At 33.4% G+C, this 22,789-nt stretch overlaps 1 protein-coding gene across 1 annotated transcript in view; it reads left to right on the top strand.

Annotated features, from left to right (window-relative positions):
- Positions 1 to 21,484, top strand: part of LOC131079425 (replication protein A 70 kDa DNA-binding subunit A-like) — a 36,284-nt gene extending 14,800 nt beyond the window's left edge. Inside the window, exons 2-8 of the mRNA XM_059211838.1 lie at positions 12,560 to 12,566; positions 12,864 to 12,943; positions 13,278 to 13,324; positions 13,522 to 13,627; positions 19,256 to 19,325; positions 19,590 to 19,867; positions 19,969 to 21,484. Coding sequence (XP_059067821.1) covers positions 12,560 to 12,566; positions 12,864 to 12,943; positions 13,278 to 13,324; positions 13,522 to 13,627; positions 19,256 to 19,325; positions 19,590 to 19,867; positions 19,969 to 21,484 — 2,104 coding nt within the window. The remainder of the gene's footprint in view (positions 1 to 12,559; positions 12,567 to 12,863; positions 12,944 to 13,277; positions 13,325 to 13,521; positions 13,628 to 19,255; positions 19,326 to 19,589; positions 19,868 to 19,968) is intronic.
- The last annotated feature ends 1,305 nt before the right edge of the window (positions 21,485 to 22,789 follow it).

Here is a 22,789-nt window from a genome sequence, read left to right as displayed (position 1 = left end):
AATATTGGCTCATAATCGTTATAGATCCTTTAGGGAGATTTGTTCTAGCTAATAAACCTCACAAAGATGTACATGTAGAAGAAACTAGATTAGGACTTATGAGTAGACACTTGAATCGTGAAGCACAACCTGAAGCCAATATAGTAGGGGATGTACAAGGAGAGAACCCACCTAAAACCATTACCTTCCATTTTCCTATTTTTACATAGGAAGGACAAGCTTCATGAAGAACATTCCTTCTTTTTCTCTTCCCATTTTTTATTGCCTCATTATTGAAGACCTTGATATGTTCTTGTTCAAATTTTATGTCCTCTATAAGAGTTATGGCTATTCTAATGATGCATACTTAATGGAATTATTCTTGGACGTGCTCAAGGCCTCTTCTCTAAGATGGCTCATGATATTAGGAAGATATATAGTGCTTGATTGCTGAAGCGTGAAAGAAAAGTTTCTTAAGAAGTATAAGGATTTTTATAGAGGAGGAGGAATGAGAGGAGACAACATTTCTAGGATGACATAAAAATAAGTTGAGCCTTTGGAAGATTATGTAGAAATATTCTTTCTTTACCTCCAGAATTCTCAACAAAATACGTTATCTCATGATTCCCTTGAAATTTGTAATAGTGAAAATTGGGGATCTAGCCTAAGATGCAAATTGGAAACCATTTCAAAATATTACTATTGGAAAATAACTAATTAGGCCCAACTTTAGCCCCTGAAGAGAGTTGGGAACATGTAGATTAATTATTCTCTTGTGATTGATTGATTGGATATGATTAAAGATTGAAAATGCAAGAACTAGATATAAAGATGCAAATTTAATAGTAATCATCATAAATAATAAGCTATACAATAGATATGAAAATGGGATTAGAAAAAAAGAACTCATGTCTGCAATTTTAGCTTGAAAGTGCTAGTCTATGTGGATAGATGCCACTAACCTGAAGATGTTTGATGCGAATTTCATGAATATATTTTTATTACAATGCCCTACAAATCATCTCTCTAAATTTTTTTATCTAGAAGGTGTCAGCCATTGTGGCTAATTGATAGTGACCAGGGTTTTTTGCTTCTTCAATGTTAGAATATGTTCATCTCAATCTATACTTCATGATTTTGTAATCCAAAATTTATAGATATGAATCCTACACATAAAAGACAGAGGAAATGGTGTTGGGTTGTATAGGGGCTTGCCTGAGTCAAACCCCAGGTAGGAATTAACCCACCTTGCAAAAGTGATGATAAAAAGGAGATCTTACCCTTGTAGGGTAGAGGCTGAAACCTTAAAGAAATGTAGAATTGAAATGGTATACCTTAGTTATGAATCTTCTTGCCTTGAAGCCTCGTGAAAGGTTAGTGTTACTAGGTAGGATTTCAATCATGCCTTCACTTATGGAGGAAACACATAAACTTGACCATGGATACCATTTTGAATGCTTGATCTTTCCTTCACTACCTAAAAATGACCAATTGCTTGCTAAATTGGAACTTGCTCGATGATAATTGAATCAAGATATGAGAGATGTTTCAAATGAGGGGATGCGACTTTCTTTTATACTCAACCTCACGAAACGTGTTGAAATTTTTGAAGAAGGCCAACATCAGGAGCACATTCTCGCTGAACAATCTTATGACCATTGAGGGTTAAAATTTGGGCCCAAAATGGGAGGACTATTGTTCCTAGCACTAGAGTCCTAGAGGACACTAGCGCCTACTGCCATAGTCCTACCATTTTGGTATGAAATTTGGTTTGTGAACATAGAAGGTTCTAAGCTTCCATATTTGGCATTTGAATGAGCATAATCAGTTGGAATCTAAGATCATGAAGGGAGAAACACTAAAGTGAGCCCCAAATGAGTATAAAATTGTATGAGCATATAGTTTACGACACTACAAGATTATTTTCAAAAGGGGAGTCAATAAAGTTTGCTCGATTCTTTAGACCTGATTGGAGGAGGAGACATCTCTCAAGTCACTTGGGGATATGTTTTCTAGATTCACAAGAATTACTTGCATTCTACTATGGTGAAGCCACACAACATGTGAGCAATATCCACCAAGATCGTTGTAGGTGGATCGAGGATGGAGCTTAGAAACCTGATAAAAGAAATGAAATAAGACAAAATAAACCACGTGGTGACTCAAAAGGACACTTTTCATGTTAAGAAGAAACATGAAGAAGTAGAGACAACATCAACAAAATATTGTCCTCATTGTCCACATAAGAAAAGAGGTTGCAAATGCAAGAGGGTGGCAAGTATTGAAGATAAACACGATTTGATAGAATTAAAATTAGTGGAGGAAGAAGATGCACAGGTTTTATACTTGGCACAATGTAAACCATGGATTCAAAAGAAAGGTACCCTCTCAAGATGCTTCATTTTCAAATTCTTTTGCAAATGATCCTCCATGGTTCAATCAGTCCCCTCAATCCTAGTCGAATTATATGCCATTTAGATGGACACCTCCATAGGGATATGGAACCAATAATCATACCAACCAAAAGTATAAAACCCACACTTGCAACCACCCTAAAGTGCATGGTAGTAGCAATGGCCAGGGGAATCCATCTTGGGCGCGTGCAAGTTAATATCTTACTTGTAACAACCATCAGTTTTGCTCAACAACAAGCCACTCTTCCAAATCCTGCTTCTTTTGATTCTACTCTATCTAGAGCCACATAACTACGTACCCAACATATGCCAAATCCTAACAATAAGCACACCTGACAAGATTAAACTAATAATGCTCTTTGGTATCCAACCTATTTGGTTGAGATCGACAATGCGAGACTTTTTTGGGGACTTAAAGCTAGAATTCTCATGATGGCTTGTTCATTTTTAATGCTTTTAAATAAAGTTTCATACTTCAACACTGACATAACAAGCTTCTGATAACACTCTTTAACACCACTTTATTTTCCTAAGACATATATCATCCAAGTAAACATTTTCTACAAGGACAATAGATCAATTTTTGCAATAGACAAAATCAAGCCTCCTAAAATAAATTCACTCCAAATAAATCAAATCGTAGACACAATCCCATGATAAACCTTATAACTAATTTCAATTATCTTGACTCTTCAATCTCAAATACAATTTTTAATTTTTGATTGCATATTTCAATCAAACCATCACAGTAATCAAAAATTCACATTAATCCAATTTTCTAAATAAACCTTCTAACACTTCTCAACTTTCATTTATCTATCTCAACTTATTGAGCTTAACCAATAAATTACTTTAAAAATCATCATCCTTAATTACTTCATCATTGAAATTAGACTTATAAATAAATTTAATGATACTTTTTTTTTCCTTCTTACTTTTCTCATCTAGATATTATGACACTCAAAATTTCACATGTAAGAAAGAGTCAACAATTGAAAACTAAACCACTAATTTAGTGAGTCACATTATAATACCACTAAAAATAAAATATTTAGAAATAATTTTGTGTAACTTTTCCAATCAACATTGTAAATCATACTCCCTACCTAATCCATTCAATTTACGGAAATATAATTTATATCATCAATTAAAAAAACTACATAATTATTAATGGCTTAAATGTGAAAGCAACCTAAGTTAAATGTTTTTAGTTGTGTCAATGGAGAGAAGACAGCTCACGTGGAGGGCTTTACAGGCTTTCGCAAGCTCCGACGTACTTTTTATTTCATTCTTTGCGCGGTCAGTCCCCGCCGTCCACGTGACCGACGGCGCAAAACTTGCAGCACTTAAACGTCACGCAACTTGGCCAGCCTTAATATGGTTGGTAGGCATAATAATATTATATAATATTCTGGTCGTAATAAAGTTTTGAGTGTTTTACTGGAAGCATCGCGTGCACTTACTGTGTGCAATTTGACTCAACTGCCCATTTTAAATGCAAATAGGTGTAGGAGCTTTTTTTTAATAGTGGAGGGACGGTGTATTGAAATAAATGTCAAAAATGTACGAGTCAAATCTTTGAAGGCCTGCTGCCACACTGTTGTATGAGTAAAAGTTGAAACCACAAAATATAAATGTGGGAAAGCAACAAAGCCACATACAAAGTTTGTATGTATCCTTTTATAGACAAAGCAATGTACACTTTTTTATATGAGACTTAATTGCTTATAGCTATTGTTCTGACTTCTAGGTGCTAATGATGTGCGTTGTGAGATCCGTTATGTGCATAAGGGTCTAAAAGTACACATTTCAGAGTGTCGCTAAATACCTACTTAAAGATGTCCCAATAACGGTGCACTTAAAAATTGCCAATACCTATTCACAAATGCTCCAATAGTCGTGTGTTGTGAGTGCCAATAAAGGTGCATAAATGGCTCAATTATGGTCCAAAAATGCTAATAAGTAGGCGCCTATTAGTACATTTGAAATTTGTTAATGGGTTTTTAATTATCATGTTTTGGGTTTCTTTGAAGTTAGTAATTGGGAGGTTGGGTGCACAAGGAGGGAACAATTATTGATACTATAACAACTACTGGTGCTCTTCCCTTAAATATAATTATTAAAAAAATAAGTTATAGGATAATTTTAGAAGTAGGAGAGGTCCTATTCGTCATTATAATTGCATCCTTTATCTTTTAAAGTAGGACCGACATTCATAAGTTCTCAACCATTAGAAATTGTAATTTATTCTTCTTTATATATAAAGTTCTAATAACTTTTAGACAAAGAGATGGCCAACTAGAATAGGAGAACCATGCTTAAGCAAGCCAATTTTAATATTACAATGTTTATTGAAATAATGGTGAAATATGTCACCAGATCTTTGGTTTGCTAGTGAAGTTGAATGGTTTTGAATGAGTCCATCAAAGATCAAATCTTGTGATGCACAAGGTCTCAACACTGTAAGGAATGAGGTGAGGATCATGTTTTAGACGACTTTGGCAAAATGGATACCTATTAGTCCTTCACTTTCAACTAAAGAGGTTTCAACTAAGACTTGTGTTCTTATATCAAACAACAAAATGATCTGGCGGTATTTCCAGATTTAATTATGTAGAGTTTTTTTATCATCGACATTTTGGATCATACTTCATGATCCATCATCAAGATAAAATAGTTAAATAATATAACTTAATAATGCAGATTTTCTTATTGACCAAATCATAAAAAATGATCCAAATACTAATAATTAAAAAATCTAAAAATATATATTTTGAAAATTTTATGACTTTAATTGATCTTATGAATGACACAAAATATATACTTTTCACACTAAGAATCCTTCTCTTATTTTTATTTATGTTTCCCATAGATGAAGTTGACTAATAAAGAAAGGTAGATCATAAAGTCTTTTTTTTATATATTATTATATTTTTAAACAATATTCTCTTTTTTATGAGATTAAACATTCAATTGTACAATTGTAGGGTATATAAAGTCAAAGTACACAAATCTTATATACAAGATTCATAAATTTCAATGTCACAACCACATTGAAAAAACTAGGGCAATATACTAAAGTAGCCCAACTTTAATTACTTCTAGATAAACTCAACAACAAAAAAAGAGGCCCACAAGAGAAGTAACACAATTTGACCCAATTGCTTGGGTCACCTCATTTAAAATTTAATTTTTTAAAACAAAATTAATATTTTGTTAAAATTTATATTAATTAATTAATTGGGCTGGTTTCATTATATTATTGAAATGTAAGTTTAGAAATTAAATAATATAATATAATATTTAGTTGTAAATTTGATTAAGATATGATTTGGAATGTTTGTTTTAAGAATTATGTGAGGATTTTTATAATCACTATTTTGGATTACAATAATAAAGTAATAGTAATTTGGTGTAAATTTGACAATGATATGAATACTGCATGTGAGAGTTTTTGCATCAATATTTCACATCACAAAGAACCTTCCAATTCACTTTCATGGATTTTGAAAAATATTATCTTTAATTAATGAAGATATTTTGCATCAATATTTCATGCCACAAAGATCATTCCAATCCATTTTCATGGATTTTGAAAAATATTATCTTTAATTAATGAGTATATGTTGTGATAAAAGATGCAAAAAATTGATTAATTAATTTATTAATGCTTTAGAAATAATTAGACAAATGCCTTTGTATCAATGAACTCCATGTCTAATGCTCTAGTTCATTTTCATGGCTATGGGACTAAAATCCACTCATGCGGACGTGAACTTGGTCCATGGATTTGAATTTCATCTATTCTAATTCTAAGAATATGCTCATCTGTATATTTGTATCCATGTCTATAAAGGTGTGGTGTTGATAGACATTGTTTAGGAGATTGCCAATGTGAAAACAAAACAAAAATACTAAAAACCAATCAAAATATCTTTTTAATTGACTAAATTTATTATCAAGTCAGAACCTTAATATGGTTTGACAAACTCTACTAAATATTTAAAGATAACATGTTATTTGAATCCCCAAACAACCGAACTTTGGACTAACCTTTATAAATGAAATAGAATCACTCTCATCGAATTGAAATCTAACTTTTGAACATCAATCAATCTCCAAAAGTTAATTTTACTTAACAAAGACTCCTATAATATTTCGTTAAAAATCTACATGTTTTTTCAAAAATCTTAAAGAGTTTAAGTTTTCCTTAAATGTTAGAATTACTTAATAGTTTGTGGAGGATTGCACGATTAATTAAACTATCTATTGATATATGGATCCCTTAAAATGGATTAATCAACTTTCATTAAATTTTTTAAGGCCTACCTACTATATGCCACTTAAAGGTTTACTTTATTGACACAAGGAGTTAGAAATTAATAAGGGTTTGTTTGGAAAAATTTGGACCTAAACATAATATATACCAAGTTTACATTTATCTATAGCTTTTTCTCTCACCACACTTTTGATTTTACATTCAATCTTGAGTCAAATAATTTTTGGAATCAAACATAAATTCATGTTGTTTTACTTTCATTAAATTTTGGGTTAATTGTATGATCTAAAATATGCTCACACATGATTATTCGTATGGTACAAATGTGTTAGAAACTCTTTGTCATGGATTTGGCAAAAGTTGATCAAGTGGAGGTGAATGAGGTAGAATATCTTTATCATATAAAAGAAAAATATAGATGATGAGATGACTATTTTATGAATGTGTATTTTTTTTTTGTATAAATGATATCAATAAATTGTTAGTTTGTGTTTAATAATTCCTCTAATTAGATATTTGCATGGTCAAAGATCTCAACAAATTTTGTTATTTCAATAACTTCCAAGTGAGTATTCACTGGCCAGGTTTCCTTAAAGAATATTTTTTTGTTCTTCAATAATAGGAGAAGTAAATTTTCTCTTAATTCACCAAAATTTTGTTTACTAGATTTTGCCTAAATCCAAGGAACTGATGTGAAAAGGCCAAATGTGACCTACCAAGTCAAAATGAAAAAGTTCAAAGTCTTCCTTGATTTGTTTAGTTGATGCTTTCATTCACGTTTTTTTAAAAGTTAGAATCAAATTGTTGATCACTTGCTTTGATTGATTTTTGTTTGAATTGTTTAAATTGATTATTTCTTTGTTATTAAGTACTAAAGCATTGATCATTTGTAAGTGTTTTAATTATTTTATTAAAAAATAAAATGTTGATAAGTAAGAGGTATTTTTCATAGCAAGTCAAATTATGATATTGCTATCAGGATAGAGTAGTACTGGGATGGGTAACCTCCCGGGAAGGTCCAATGCTTCACCTCTATAAGCATCTATTGGCATTGAGTTGTCATTGATGTCAACCGGTATTGCAAGCAGGCTATCGGTAGAGGCATGTCATCCGGTATGAAGAAGAGTGTACTGGTATGGTGAAAGACAAATAAGGTATTGAGAAGATTAACATGAAGGCTTGTCAACCGGTATGGTGAAAGACAAGTAGTTGTTGAGACTATCAATGACTTCATCGGTTTGAGGTGAGATGCATGTGTTTGTGAGCATGTTGAGTGATAACCGGTAGAGCTTAAACCGGTCTGGAGTTTGGCTGCCTGTTTATGATGAAGAGGCAGAATGTTAAAGTTATCACAAACCACCAAAGGTGAAGACATGCTACCGGTGTAGTGTGCACTACCGGTTAGCAGGAGAAGACCGGTAGCAGGAGAAGAAGGTCTCACCGATAAAGGCCTGTACCGGTATGAGTTTGCTGAATGTTCGAGTGTAAACCGACTGTGTGTCGGTGAGCTAAGTGTATGACCATTGTGATGCCATGTGGAGCTGAGGTGGCAAATATGCAAAGGTCGGTGAAGCCTCCATCGACATAGTTGTTGAAACAACTAGTCGACATTAATGAAACAACCAAAAATCACGGGATTGTAACTGACTGATGCGGCTCGAGGAAGAAAGAATGACAGAGGAAGATCAGGGAGTAGTTGGCGTCTGGATCGAAGCAAATAAATCAGATTGCAAGAAGATCTCGAGAAGGAAACAACTAAGCTTTTTATGAGTCGACAGATTTCAAGGTAGAAAATCATGTACGAGATTGCTATCTTTAGCAAGTATGCATTGGATAATGAAAAACGTGTACAGATGCATTCCTTAAGTACAGGTGATCAATCCAAGACAGACTAGATCGGATCTCATGCAGATTTTGTCGGGTGAAGGAAACCCTAACCACCCCAAGTTTGAATTATTTCTTGGCGGGAAAGCTCAAGTTTAAATATGTTGACTTGAGACTGTGATTAAAGTTGCTGCAGAGTGAAGACAAACATGAAATTGCTGTTGAAGAGCCAAAGAGAGAAACACTTGAAGTGTTTATGAGTGAAGTATTGACCGATAAGGAGAAGCAGAGTAAATCGGTATAAGGAACAACCGATGGAGAGTGCATTGAACACAGAGGTGACAAACTGACATAAGTTGTGCCTGATTAAGAGTGATTGAGTGTGAGTTGAGAGAGGGAAGACATTGTGAGGGAGGTTTTAGAAAAATCATCAACAAAGTCAAGTTGCAGAGTGGGTGGAGAGAATACAGACCGGTAAGGGTGAAACCGACATAGGAGAACATTGTAAGGTTGCAAAAATTCATTTGCAACAGTGATTTCATTTGTATATCTGAGTTTTAAATTGTTTTCACTAAGTTATAGCTTAGTGCAGGGGTTGTAGCTCCTTTAGGTTGTAGCCTATAAATTGTGTAGGGGTTGGTGCTCATAAATTAGGGGTTGGTGCCCTAAATATTGTAATCAGATATTTATTGTGAGGCTGGACTGGAGCAGAAGATCTCCAACAACTATTCTCACCGAGGTTTTTCCCACATTAGGTTTTCCTCGTATATATCTGGTGTTGTGTGTTGCATCTTTGTGCATGTGGTATATTAATGTTTTAGCAAATCCTTTCACACACCTTGTTTGCACTGTTTGAGCTACCGGTTAGCACTCCATTTTTTTAATACATTACCGATATCTCCTTGTTGAAGGAAAAGAGTTTAAATCCCTGATTCACCCCCCTCTCAGTAAACCATTGTGTCCAACAACATCACCTAGATGCAATGAGTGCTAAGTGGATCATTCATTCTCATGAGAGATGGATTCTTGTGAACCACTACTCATGAATCATGGGTCAATGAGTTTGACTCGAAAACTACACAGTTGAATCCTGATAGCAATATCATAAATAAAATGTTGAGTACTTTTTTCATTTAGATTGCATATATAATAAAATATTTTAATCATTTATTTGTGTAAGATGTTTTTTGAATTTTTCAAATACAATAGAATGAAGTTAATTGAAGTTGTTTATTGACTTTTCATTTTTTTTTAATGAAATAAGTTAATGAATATAATCAATAGATAATAATCACAATAATTAACTAATCAACATTTCAGAACATCCTCATGATGGATCACAATATGTGATCCAAAATGTTGATGTAAAAACAAACACATAATCTAATTTAAAAACAACAATCAACACTGTAAATTATAGAATCTATTATCTTTAACTTAATTAGATTTATTTACCTAGTTAGCTTAAAAATATTGTTTAATTTAGTTTATTCTATAACTTCTACATTCAATCTTTAAATTTACACTTATTTATATATATACTTAATAATTTAAAAACATAACTTTTCTAAATAATTTTTTTTTTTTTTTTTGAAAACACTCACCCTATATTCCAACCACAATAATCCACGCATATCTAGACAAGAAGAAATCATGCTCTCATGTTACTCCCTCATGCATGGCAACCAACACAATGCATTATAATAAATTAAAAAATCAATTTTATCTCACTTAATACCTACACCTAAACATAGGTTCTAAGACTGAGTTTGTTTTATCTCACTTAATACCTATACCTAAACATAGGTTTCTAAATCAAATTTTATTTTATTTTCCTAACATGCAAGGTGGACCCTCAAATTTAGATTGCCTTTGTGATTGTCAAATTTAGGCCATTCTTGCGACCATTAACATTGAATGACAATTTGTTTGGAAGATCTTATATCATTTGCGATTTCATTTTCATAGAAGATTTTATATCATCCATGATTTCGTTTTCATCAAAGATTTTATATCATCCATGATTTCGTTTTGCTATTCAATACAGATGGTGCACGGATATGTGTCGATACCTCTTCAACTAAGAACCAAGAAGTGAGTGAAACACAATCTACATCCTTCATATCATACCTCCAAAACCTTTAAAATCTTAAGAGAGAGGATCCAACACTTGAACACCCTAACTTCACACTTTTCAAAATCTTACGTGGAAATTTCAAATCACTCCCAGTTTTTTGCAACAACTTAATTGGCAAGTCCCCTGTTAATATCTAAAGTTTCAAGGCCACATCATCAAATATGATGCCACATCAACATGCTTTTTGCCAAGGTGCTCTAAACAACCCAAAAGAAAGTGAGACTGATACTTGTGCACTAAGTCATGTTTTATTGGTGCGCTGATGTGGCATCACATGATTCGTTGCTTTTTAGATCTAAGGGATACATTTCATTCAATTATGGGTAGTCATCATCGGAAATAATAACTTTAAAATCACAACTATTGATGCAATAATACCAAAAAATTTGGGCATTAAATCAAAGTGTGCTATCACAACTATTAGAAATGCGCTCAACTACTAGATCCTCTTCCCTAATCAATAACATAATCAAAGAACATACAATCTCTTTCATCAATCGCACGAAACTACAAACCTTTTAACAAATGTCAAATTTTCTCTCTGACTACATTGTTGATATCATCTACCTAACACTGATGCTTTGAATCTCTCACAACCAAACTTGAAACTTGAAACTTCCTCCTACCTAAAAGTTTGAATAGCTAGCCACCTAAATCTTCATCAAACACGTATTCCAAAAGCAGAAGGGAATCTGCTCAACCAGGTCTGCAATTAAAAACACATCCCAAATTCCAATGCTCAAATTCATCGGAGTTATAACTATTTTGTAGGTACATAATCTAATCTAATCTCATCAATTCCTGTTTACAGAGGTTGACAGTATCTAACCTTTTCTTTGGAGGGAAGAGAAAGAAAGAAACAGCGTACAGTACAATGAAATTAAACGTGACAGATGTCAAAGGTGAGGGAGAGGCGTAGACGTAAAGGGCTTCAGAGACCTTTGCAGGGTTCGAACATGAGACGTACTCAAATTTCGAAGTTATGATTGCAACATGTCGTAATATCTCTGTGCACGCAAAGCGAAAGATGTGACCAGACGCGTGGCTTTTAATTGAAATCAGTCTACTACTTTTAAGTTTTAATAATTCTTTTTGGGGTTTGCCCATCTACCATGTGACTCTGTTTTCAATTCAGCTGGGTGTCTAATTTTTTTTTGGGGGGGTCTGCCATTAATTTTCTAGGTACTCGCAGGCTTTTGAGGGTTTTTTTAATGGATTTTAAATTGGTTGATGGTAGTATTTTCTGCTTTTGTTGTGTCTTTTGCACGATACCATGTTAATCATTGGGGAAATAAATTAAAGTGCTTTTAGGTTGGGTAAATTGAATTATGACATTGGATGGTTGTTTTGGGATTAAGATGGTTGAGAAGGTGATTTTGTGGGTAGATAAATGTGAGGTTGAATAAATAAAACAATGATATTTGTTGAGGAATTTATAAGTTGTGATAGATAGTTAAGTCGATAGGCTTTTAGTGGGGGAAACGCCCCGGAATATTGCAAGACATTTTGGCGGCCGCCGGCACCTTCCGGTCCGTGCGTGGCGGCAGCATTTCTCTGGTGCGTGCGTGGTCTCCGGTGCATGCAGCCTATTTTCCAAAGGACGCTGCCTTTAATGATTTTGTCCTCGAGCTTGTGCACGAACACCGACGTTCTTTATGCGTCTTTCAAACCCTGAAATGTAGTTTGTTTTGTTGTTGTCGTTGTGCAATTTTCGGTCTGCAAATGTTCGCATAGATTGTTGGGTTTTGTCTGAATGTTTGGCTCTGCAATTTCCCCTCTGGAAATGTTTGCATAGATTGTTGGGTTTTCTTCGAATATCGGTCTGTAGATGTTCGCATAGATTGTTCGGTAATGTTCTCGTTTTGACTATTTTGTGACTATTTTACTGGCTTTGCTTCTGAGGTTAATACTGTTAATGGTTTGAAGTTGGAAGGTAAGCTTCTATTTTTTACAAATGTGCATTTCGCTCTGCAAATGTTTCTCTGCAAATGTTGCAATAGATTCTTGGGTTTTACTGTTTTGTTGGTTACGTTTGCTTCGCGTTCTGAGTATTTTCTCGCTCTGCAAATGTTTCTCTGCAAATGTTGCAATAGATTCTTTGGTTTTACTGTTTTGCTGGTTACGTTTGCTTTGCGTTCTGAGTATTTTGGTGGGCTTCCTTCTAACTTTGACATCGTTAATGGTTTAAAGTTGCAACTTTTGTTGATTTCATGGTTCCGTGTGGTTGCAGGGTTGCTCCTTTGTTTGTGTTGCTTTACTGTTTGTGGGCGTGACTCCTTGGAGTTTGCAAGCAATTTTCCAAGTGGTTCTGTGAGTTCGAAGCCGTGAAAGCTTTGAATTAGCAAGGTAGTCTTTGCTATTATTTTTCCCTTATGTGTGCTTGCAGGATTGTCGGTTTGTTTCTTTATGTTATTTAACTGTATGTGGCCGTCACTATTGAAATTGCAAAGTAATTTCCCCTTTTATTTAGATTCTTTATAATGTTTGCATAGATTGTTGGGTTTTGTCCGAATGGTTGGCTCTGCAATTTTTGGTCTGGAAATGTTCACATAGATTGTTGGGTTTGCTTCGAATACCGGTCTACAGATGTTCGGATAGATTGTTGGGTAATGTTCTCGTTTTGACTGTTTTGTGAGTATTTTAGTGGGCTTGCTTCTGAGGTTAACACAGTTAATGGTTTGAAGTTGGAAGGTAAGCTTATGTTTTTTGTAAATGTCCATTTCGCTCTGCAAATATTCGGTCTGCAATTTTCGCTCTACAAGTGTTGCAATAGATTGTTGGGTTTTATTCTCCTTTTCATTGTTTTGGTGGTTATGTATGCTTCGCGTTCTGAGTATTTTAGTGGGCTTCCTTCTGAGGTTGACACCGTTAATGGTTTAATGTTGCAGGTTTTGTTGATTTCTTGGTTCCGTGTGCTTGCAGGGTTGCTCCTTTGTTTGTGTTGCTTGACTGTTTGTGGGCGTCGTTCCTTGGAGTTTGCAAGCAATTTTCCAGGTTGTTTTGTCATTTCCAAGTTGTGAAAGCTTTGAATTAGCAAGGTAGTTTTTGGTATTATTTTTCCCTTCTGTGTGATTGCAAAATTGTCGATTTGTTTATGTTCTTTAAATGTTTGTGGGCCTGCCTACTTGCACTTTCAAAGCCATTTTTAGGACTGGTTTAATGCTTTGATGTGCTTGCAGGGTTGTTTGTTTGTTTATGTTATTTAACTGTTTGTGGCCTTGACTATTGAAATTGCAAGCTAATTCCCCGTTTTATTTACATTCTTTATGGACCCTTTGAACCATAAATTCTAATTGGTTTTATTTTTGTGGGCAATGTTTCGATCTGCAAATATTCGCATAAGGTTGCATATAGTTGTCGGTCCTGAATCGTTTGAATTGTTAAGGTAAGCATTGATTTTATTAAATTCTTTTTCGGTTTTTTAATGTTTTTTTATTATAATCTGCTTATTTCCTCCTTGTGTCTGCATGCAGGGCTGTTACTTTCTATATGTTATTTAACTGTTTGTGGCCGTGACTAAGTCCAATTTTGTAGGCAATCTCACATTGCTTTCGATATGGTTGTTGCGTTAGGTTTTGTTGTCGCTCTGAGTGAATGGTCTGAATTTGCAAGGTGAGATCTGCTTTTAGTTTGATTCTCTTTTCCTTCCGTATTGCATTTTTCTAAAAGCTGCTTATTTCGCGTTTCTGTTGTCACTTTGACTGAATGTTTTGAATTTGCAAGGTAAGTTCTATAGATTATTTTTCATTTTGTAATGCCTTTTTGTATAGTATGGTTATTTCTTGGTTTCATGTAGTGGCATTTGACTTCGGTTTTTCTATTTACAAATATTGATTCATTTTATTTTTTTACTTTGTTTTGATCTTTTTGTCTCCGATGATGTGCACCAATGCCGGATGTTTTATTGGGCTTGTTTCTGAGCTAGTCAGCGTTAATGGTTTTACGTTTCCAGGTACTTGTTTGTTTTGTTTTTAAACTTTTCAAAATTTGTAATGCGTTGTTTCATACCGTCCTGATATTTTGGCATGTCGTGCTTGCAGGATTGTTACTTTGGTTATGTCATTTAAATCTTTGTGGACGTGATTACTTTCAGTCTCCATCGTCTTTGTTCACTTTGAGAGGTGTTTAGCTTTTCTGCATTCTGTTAGAAATGAAATTCTAGCTTATATTAGAAGTGTTTTAGCTTGCTGCTTAGAACCCTAAAATCTAATTTGTTTTGATGTTGTCAAGATTGTTTTGTTGTGGTCATCTCCATGAATGTCACATTCTTTATGTGGATACTCTATGTTGTAGTGTGAAAGTAGTCACATCCACAAATAGTTAAATAACATAAACAAAGTAGCAACCCTACAAGTACTTTGATTATGTCGTTAAAGTATTTGTCCTGTTTTAATAGCTTAAAGAATATTTTGCTGTGGCCATCTCCATGCATGTGCTCTGTTTCTCAAACAACGATGTGTTTAATGATTTTATTCCCAAGGCTGTGCATGATTGTTGATGTTCTTTATGTCTGCAAAGATTGCAAAATTCTTATAGTATTAATATATGTATATAGACATGTACGTATATATATATATGTGTATATACAATTTTATTAAATCTATGTTCGAATAGGCTCATTGTAAACTATCTAAGAATTGTTGATAGAAGACTACACTGTAGTCTGCATTTAGTCACGTCCACAAACAGTTAAAAAACATAAACAAAGTCTATATATATTTTTTTTCAGAACACTTTCAAGTACTCATATATGTATATGTGCATACACATATGTACATATATGTCCATGCATGTATGTGTATGCATGTATACATGTATATGAATACACACAATGTGTAGACATATATATATGCATGTATGTACATATAGCCATGTGCGTATGTATATATACACAGGGTGAAATATAGCTTACAACAATAAAACACATTACATTTATGGTTGCACCCACTGGAACTTAAATTGCAAATTCATAGCATGCAGCCCGTGAAACTCACAAAACAACCTGAAAATAGCCTTCGAAAGTGCAAGTAGGCATGTCCACAAATAATTAAACAACAGATAGAACAGCCTTGAGAATCCTTACCTTGCAATTTCAAACCATTAACGGTGTCAAGCTCACAAGGGAGCCCAGTAAAATAGTCACAGCGAGAACCAAATGTAACCACCAAAATAATCAGAACGAGAACAAAACCCAACCATCTATGCGAACATTTCAAGTACTAATATATGTATATGTCCATACACATATGTACACACACACACACACACACACACACACACACACACACACACACACACACACACACACACATATATATATATATATACATACATGTATGTGTAGGCATGTATACATGTATATCAATCCACATATGTACGCATATATATATGCATGTATGTACACATACCATCTGCGTATGTATATATACATAGGGTACTCTATGTTGCAGTCTGAAAATACTAACCTTCACAATTAGTTTAATAACATAAACAAAGTAGCAAGCCTACAAGTACTTTGGTTATGTCATTTTTTATAACACATTCAAGTACTGATATATATATAAAACCCAACAATCTATGCGAGCATTTCAAGTTCTCATATATGTATATGTCCATACACATATGCACATATATATACATACATGTATGTGTAGGCATTTATACATGTATATCAATACACATATGTACGCATATATATATGCATGTATGTACATATAGCAATCTGTGTATGTATATATACATACGGTACTCTATGTTGCACTCTAAAAGTAGTCACGACCACAAATAGTTAAATAACATAAACAAAGTAGCAATCCTGCAAGCATAAAGGAATTTTTACAGTCTGAATACTTCTATGAATATATATATATATATATATATATACACACACATGAATCTATCTCTATGCAAATGCAATTATATATATACATGTTCAGATATATAAATATGATGTACATATATATATCAATTTATCTTACTGAATTAAAACCTTTGTGTGCACACAACAGTAGATACAAACCTAAATAACATAAACAAAGAAAGCACCCTGCAACAACATCAAAGCATTGAAGTCATGCAACTCATATACGAGCCCAATATATATACACATAAGCAAAAGAAACCTTAACTGAACCTCTATATACAAACCCATGTGGAAAGTTAACAGACTGAAATAAAGCATTGAACAATAAAACAAATTACATTTGATGGTTGCAACCGGTGGATCTTAAATAGCAAATTCATAGCATGAAGACTGTGCAACTCACAAAACAACTTGAAAAATGCCTTGCAAACTGCAAGTAGGCATGTCCACAAACAATTAAAGAACATTACAAAACATTACAATAAAACAGGCACAATACGTTGTGAAAGTCACAAACCAGCCCTAAAAATGGCTTTGAAAGTGCAAGTAGGCACACCCACAAACATTTAAAGAACATAAACAAACCGACAATTTTGCAAGCACACAGAAGGGAAAAATAATACCAAAAACTACCTTGCTAATTCAAAGCTTTCACCACTTAAAATTGACAGAACAACCTGCAAAATTGCTTGCAAACTCAAAGGAGTGACGCCCACAAACAGTCAAGCAACACAAACAAAGAAGCAACCCTGCAAGCACACGGAACCAAGAAATCAACAAAACCTGCAACTTTAAACCATTAACAGAGTGAACTTCACAAGGAATCCCACCAAAATACTTAGAACATGAAGCGAACGTAACCACCAAAACAGTCAAATCGAGAACAAAACCCAACAATCTATTGCAACACTTGTAGAGTGAAAATTGCAGACCGAATATTTGCAAACCGAAATGCACATTTCCAAAAAACATAAGCTTACCTACCAACTTCAAACCATTAATAGTGTTAACCTCAGAAGCAAGCCCACTAAAATACTCACAAAACAGTCAAAACGAGAACATTACCCATCTATCTAGCCGAACATCTGCAGACCACTATTCGAATTAAACCCAATAATCTATGTGAACATTTCTAGAGCAAAAAATTGCAGAGCCAAACATTCGGACAAAACGCAACAATCTCACAGGTTCGAACTCACAGAACAACCTGGAAAATTGCAAAATAATTAGAACAAGAACAAACCCAACAATCTATGCGAACATTTCGAAAGCGAAAATTGTAGAGCGAAATATTGGCAACAACAATAAAACAAATTCCATTTTAAGGTTGCAGGCAGCCATAAAGAACGCCAACATTCATGCACAACTTTGAGGACAAAATCATTAAAGACATCATTAAAGACAACAGTCCTTGAGAAACAGAGCATAAAACAATCACACAGAGAACAAAAGGTAATAACCTTATGTGGAAATTATCACACCAAAAACTGCAAACCAAAATATTGTTGACAACAACAAAACAAGTTTGATTTTAAGGTTGCAAGCAGCCATAAAGAACATCGACATTCATGCACAACCTTCAGATGAAATCATTGAAGATAGCATCTTTGCCCAACTTAACGCAAATCCAATAACTGACTCTGTGCACATGAAGGCTTTTAGTCTTAAAGATAAATATAGATATATATGTATATATGTTAGATGTATATCTATAGAACTATGTACACCAATATACACATATCTACCTGTATATATACACATGGATATATATGCACAGATACTCTAAAATAAATGCAACTAAACCATTATTTCACTGAGTGAAAGCTTTGTAGTTTGAGTCATTAGACAATTTACAAATCTTAATGTATTGTGGTAATTATTACAAATTTTTAGAGTTTGTTAATACTAAATTCATCATCATTCACAAAAAAAAAGTGATCTACTTAAAGATTTGCTGTATTATTCTTGTATGTTCACCTTTTTTAGTAATGCTTTTCGAATCTGTCATTGAAACAGAAAACAACCACACTAACACAATCAAATTTCAAGAATGGATACAAACTTGAAAGCAACAGAGGACATCAACAATGTAATTGATAGCATGTTGCAAGAAAGCGACAAGTTAAAGAGTAAACTTAGAAAGATCATTGCCCACTATGAACATAAATCACCAAAGCAAACAACAGTCAACCTGTCTACATCTTGTAGTGCTGTGACAACCATACATAGTATTGAAGTAGCACCTTTGCCAATACCAAGTACTGAACAATTACTTGATCCAACAGTTATTTTCACATTGTGAGACAAAGAATTTAAATGGAGTGATAATGACCTCGGATGTGTTGCTTGAGTTGATCCTATGTTGTTGTAATTATTCAATCTTTGAAAAGTTACATTCATATTTTGGTTAGCATTCGAAACAGACAGAACCATACCGTATTTTGAAAGATCTTTGATCGAATAAACTCATATTTTGCTAATATGCTCTCAAATATATAAATCATTATGTCATATTTAATGTTTTTTGAGCTTTTCAGCATATGAGCAATTATCGGTTTCAATGCATTTTCAATCACATTATGATCAATTCACTAGCATTTGAAACAAAAAGAAAATTGTAGCAACATTACTCTATGCTCAGTTAATTTTACTCTGCTTGTGCATATATACCTTCGACAGGCTTACATCATCTTGTGATTGTATTCTGATATAAGAACTAGAATTCATCATGCTTATAATTTACTTTTAATTCTCAAAAGGTATATATGCACAATGGCATCTTCAACAGCTACCTTTGAATCCATAGACCATTCCACTATTGATAATTTGGTAAGCTAAATTATCAAAGCTTTTCAATATAGAAAGCTTTTATGCTCTTTTTTTCGACAGTTCATTTCTCTTTTGCATACCATCCTTTTCATTACCACATGCATCCTTTTTTTATAGCATAGTACGAAAGTAGATGCATTTTGTATACATACCATACCTTGATTACATAGTTTACTAACACAAGCTTTACATTGACAAGTAAGCGAATATATGAGCTGCTTCCCATTAAAATTAAAACCTCTATGCTCATATTATTTTTTGTAGGCAAAAAACCAAGAGTATGTCCCTACCCCTTTTGCAATCCAATCTATCAATGCTGGGGATGACCTTCCTTCAACATTGCTACAAGTTTTGTCATTTCAGAAAATGCAGAACAACACAGATGATACTGACAAACATAAATTAGTATTATCTGATGGCAAATACATGCAGTTGGCAATCTTGCCTTCTAAATATGCTACTCTGATAGATTCAAATATTCTAAAAATAGGCACAATAATCCAGTTATCAAGCTATACATGCCGATACATATGCAACACAAGGTAGGAAATCAACTATGATTATTAAATACAATATGTTTCAACTTTTTTTAATTCATTTATGTACAATTAACAATAATTTAAGAACTCTTTTGTTTTCACAGGACTATTGTAATACTTAGTCTGGAAGTGAAACAAAGTGCTTGCCCATTCTTTGGAAAACCAGAATATCTATTCAAAGAACAACAACTAGAAATTATGTCTGAGGGCAGACCATCAACATCTAAACGGTCGCTTCAGTTTGCAACTGAATTGCCATCCCCACAAACAACAACTTCTGAAAATATAAGTCCTATAAAAACTTTGAATCCATACCAAAATAAATGGACAATCAAAGGGAAAGTTACTCATAAACGGCCTATTAAGGCATATAGCACAACCACCAAAAATGGCCATGTCTTTAGCTTTGACATTGTTGATAGTAATGGTTCTGAAATTAGAATTACATGTTTTGATGAGATAGCTAAGTTACACTATAACCGTGTGGACATAGGTTCACATTATATTATTTCAAAAGGATCTGTTAAGGAGGCAAATGCAAGGTACAACAAACTAAACAGTCATTTAGAAATCACCTTGTCTGATACATCCATAGTAAAACGCTGCACCAACAAAGAACAAGCAGATCAACAAACTGCTCCTTTCACACCTATTGGTGAATTGTTTCAACTAACAAACAATACACTGGTTGACGTTATTGGTCTTGTTCTATATGTTGGAGATATCATTCCTATTCACAGGAAAGATGGTAGTCAAACACAAAAACGTGTTGTAAAAATTAACGATCTATCTGGTTCAACAATTGACATCAACTTATGGGGCCCAATAGTAGAACAAAACGGTCTGCAATTGAAAAATATGTTGACCAATGATAGTGTGGTAATCCTTGTTTTACGTAATGCTCGTGTTGGCTATTTCAATGGCAAGCTTGTGAACATAACAACTGCAACAACATTACATATCAACCCAAGTTTCCTAGAAGCAGAGCTTCGAACATCAAGAGGAAGGGACCCTTTGCTTGCTCTACCCTTTGTTGTAGAAACTATCCACATAGATGACAAATATACTAGAATGACAATCTCTTCGATCCGTGAGCGGATGAGCATCAAACCAGAAACAATTCAAACAATATTGCTAGCTATTCTATGCTATGTCAACGCCAATGACCAAAATTTCTATTACACAGCTTGCCCACTGATATTCAATGGAAGGCCTTGCAAGAAAAAATGTACACAACAAGCTGATGATTCTTGGTTCTGCTCTAGATGTCAACTGAGTATGCAAGACTGTAATTATAGTTACATCTTGCCTCTAAAGTTGCAAGATGCTACAGGTACTCTATGGGCCACTGCTTTTGATGAGGGTGGCAATCACTTGCTACACAAAACTGCAAGACAGCTCTATGCACTACAAAACGATGCAACAACAAAAGAGACACCTTTCTCAGTGATCAGGACAGTACTCTCACATTACTATTCATTCACAGTGCTGGTTTCTACTGAGACATACAATTCAGAATCCAAGATGAAAGTGACGGTCAATAAAGTTGCTCCTGTTGACTTCAAAGCTGAGTGCCATGCACTACTTGCAGAAATTAGCCGCTTAAGTACAGACACTTAGGATTATAACGCATCTTCTCTAATTATTAAACTTTCCAGTTTACGATACAATTATATTATTAGCTATTTTCCATATTTACTATTTTTACGTATACAAACAATTATATTTAACAAAAACAAGTATGCTTCTATAAATATCTGTATGGACATTTCTTACATGTGCCAATTATCTCTTTGAAAGTTTTTTCCTCTTCACATAAGTTACTTTTAGTCATACTCATTGCTTTTAAATGTATTAAGACTATGTTATTTGCACAAAAAATATACATATATCACATATATTGTTCTTTTCCCGGTCTTATATCTTTGTATATAACAATACAATACAGAACTATATACAAGTATTCATAGTTATAGTGTTTTTGAAATACACATGTAGTTATATATGTGCATATGTTCATATACAAAACTTTCATTTTTTTTATTATATGTATATGTATACATACATTTGTATGCATCAGAATTTACTATAGTTGTGCATACCTATATTACAATCATGCTTTTCAAAACACTAAACAACTAAGAACAACAAACAATTATACATATATACATTGATATATATATATATATATATATATATATATATATATATATATATATATATATATATATATATATATATATATATATATATATATATATATATATATATATATATACTATTATTATTCATAGTGTCAATTCTTCTAATATATACATGTGTAGTTATATATATGCATATGTTTGTATGCAGCGCTTCAAATATTTAATTGATATGTGTATATACATGTGTAAATGTATACATACATGTGTATATATCAAAAAATACTATATATGACGTATACCTCTATGATAATACTACATTTTGAAAAGCCAAGTTGCTAACAACAACTTGTGTACGCAGTACAACACTACATAGTCAATTTATGACTTCCCACAACCCATAGTTTTCAACTAAAGTCATTTATAAATATATGAAAAGCTAGACATATAAGTTCAGTCAACAACCGTAACAACACAACACAAAAAATCGTTAGAGTTACAAATAAACACAACAAAAGCAATTTACATATACAACAAATCCTCCAAAATCACATAACCATACATGAAGGAATTTTCAATTCTCATACATGCTGCAAAGTAAACTACCTTCAATTATAAAATTTCTGACATACGTTTGCTCTCTTTCAAATATTAGATATCTATCCAACCTTGCCCTCAAGAAATTGATGCTATCAAATTGAAGAGAAGCCAGACAAATAGAACTTATTATGCAAAGAACATAAGTGATATCTCCAAGAAACGCAAACTAAAGCGCCATGCACTT

The sequence above is a fragment of the Cryptomeria japonica genome, chromosome 9, assembly GCF_030272615.1.
Source record: "Cryptomeria japonica chromosome 9, Sugi_1.0, whole genome shotgun sequence".
Taxonomy (NCBI): Eukaryota; Viridiplantae; Streptophyta; class Pinopsida; order Cupressales; family Cupressaceae; genus Cryptomeria; species Cryptomeria japonica.
This window is presented reverse-complemented; position numbering and strand designations above follow the sequence as displayed.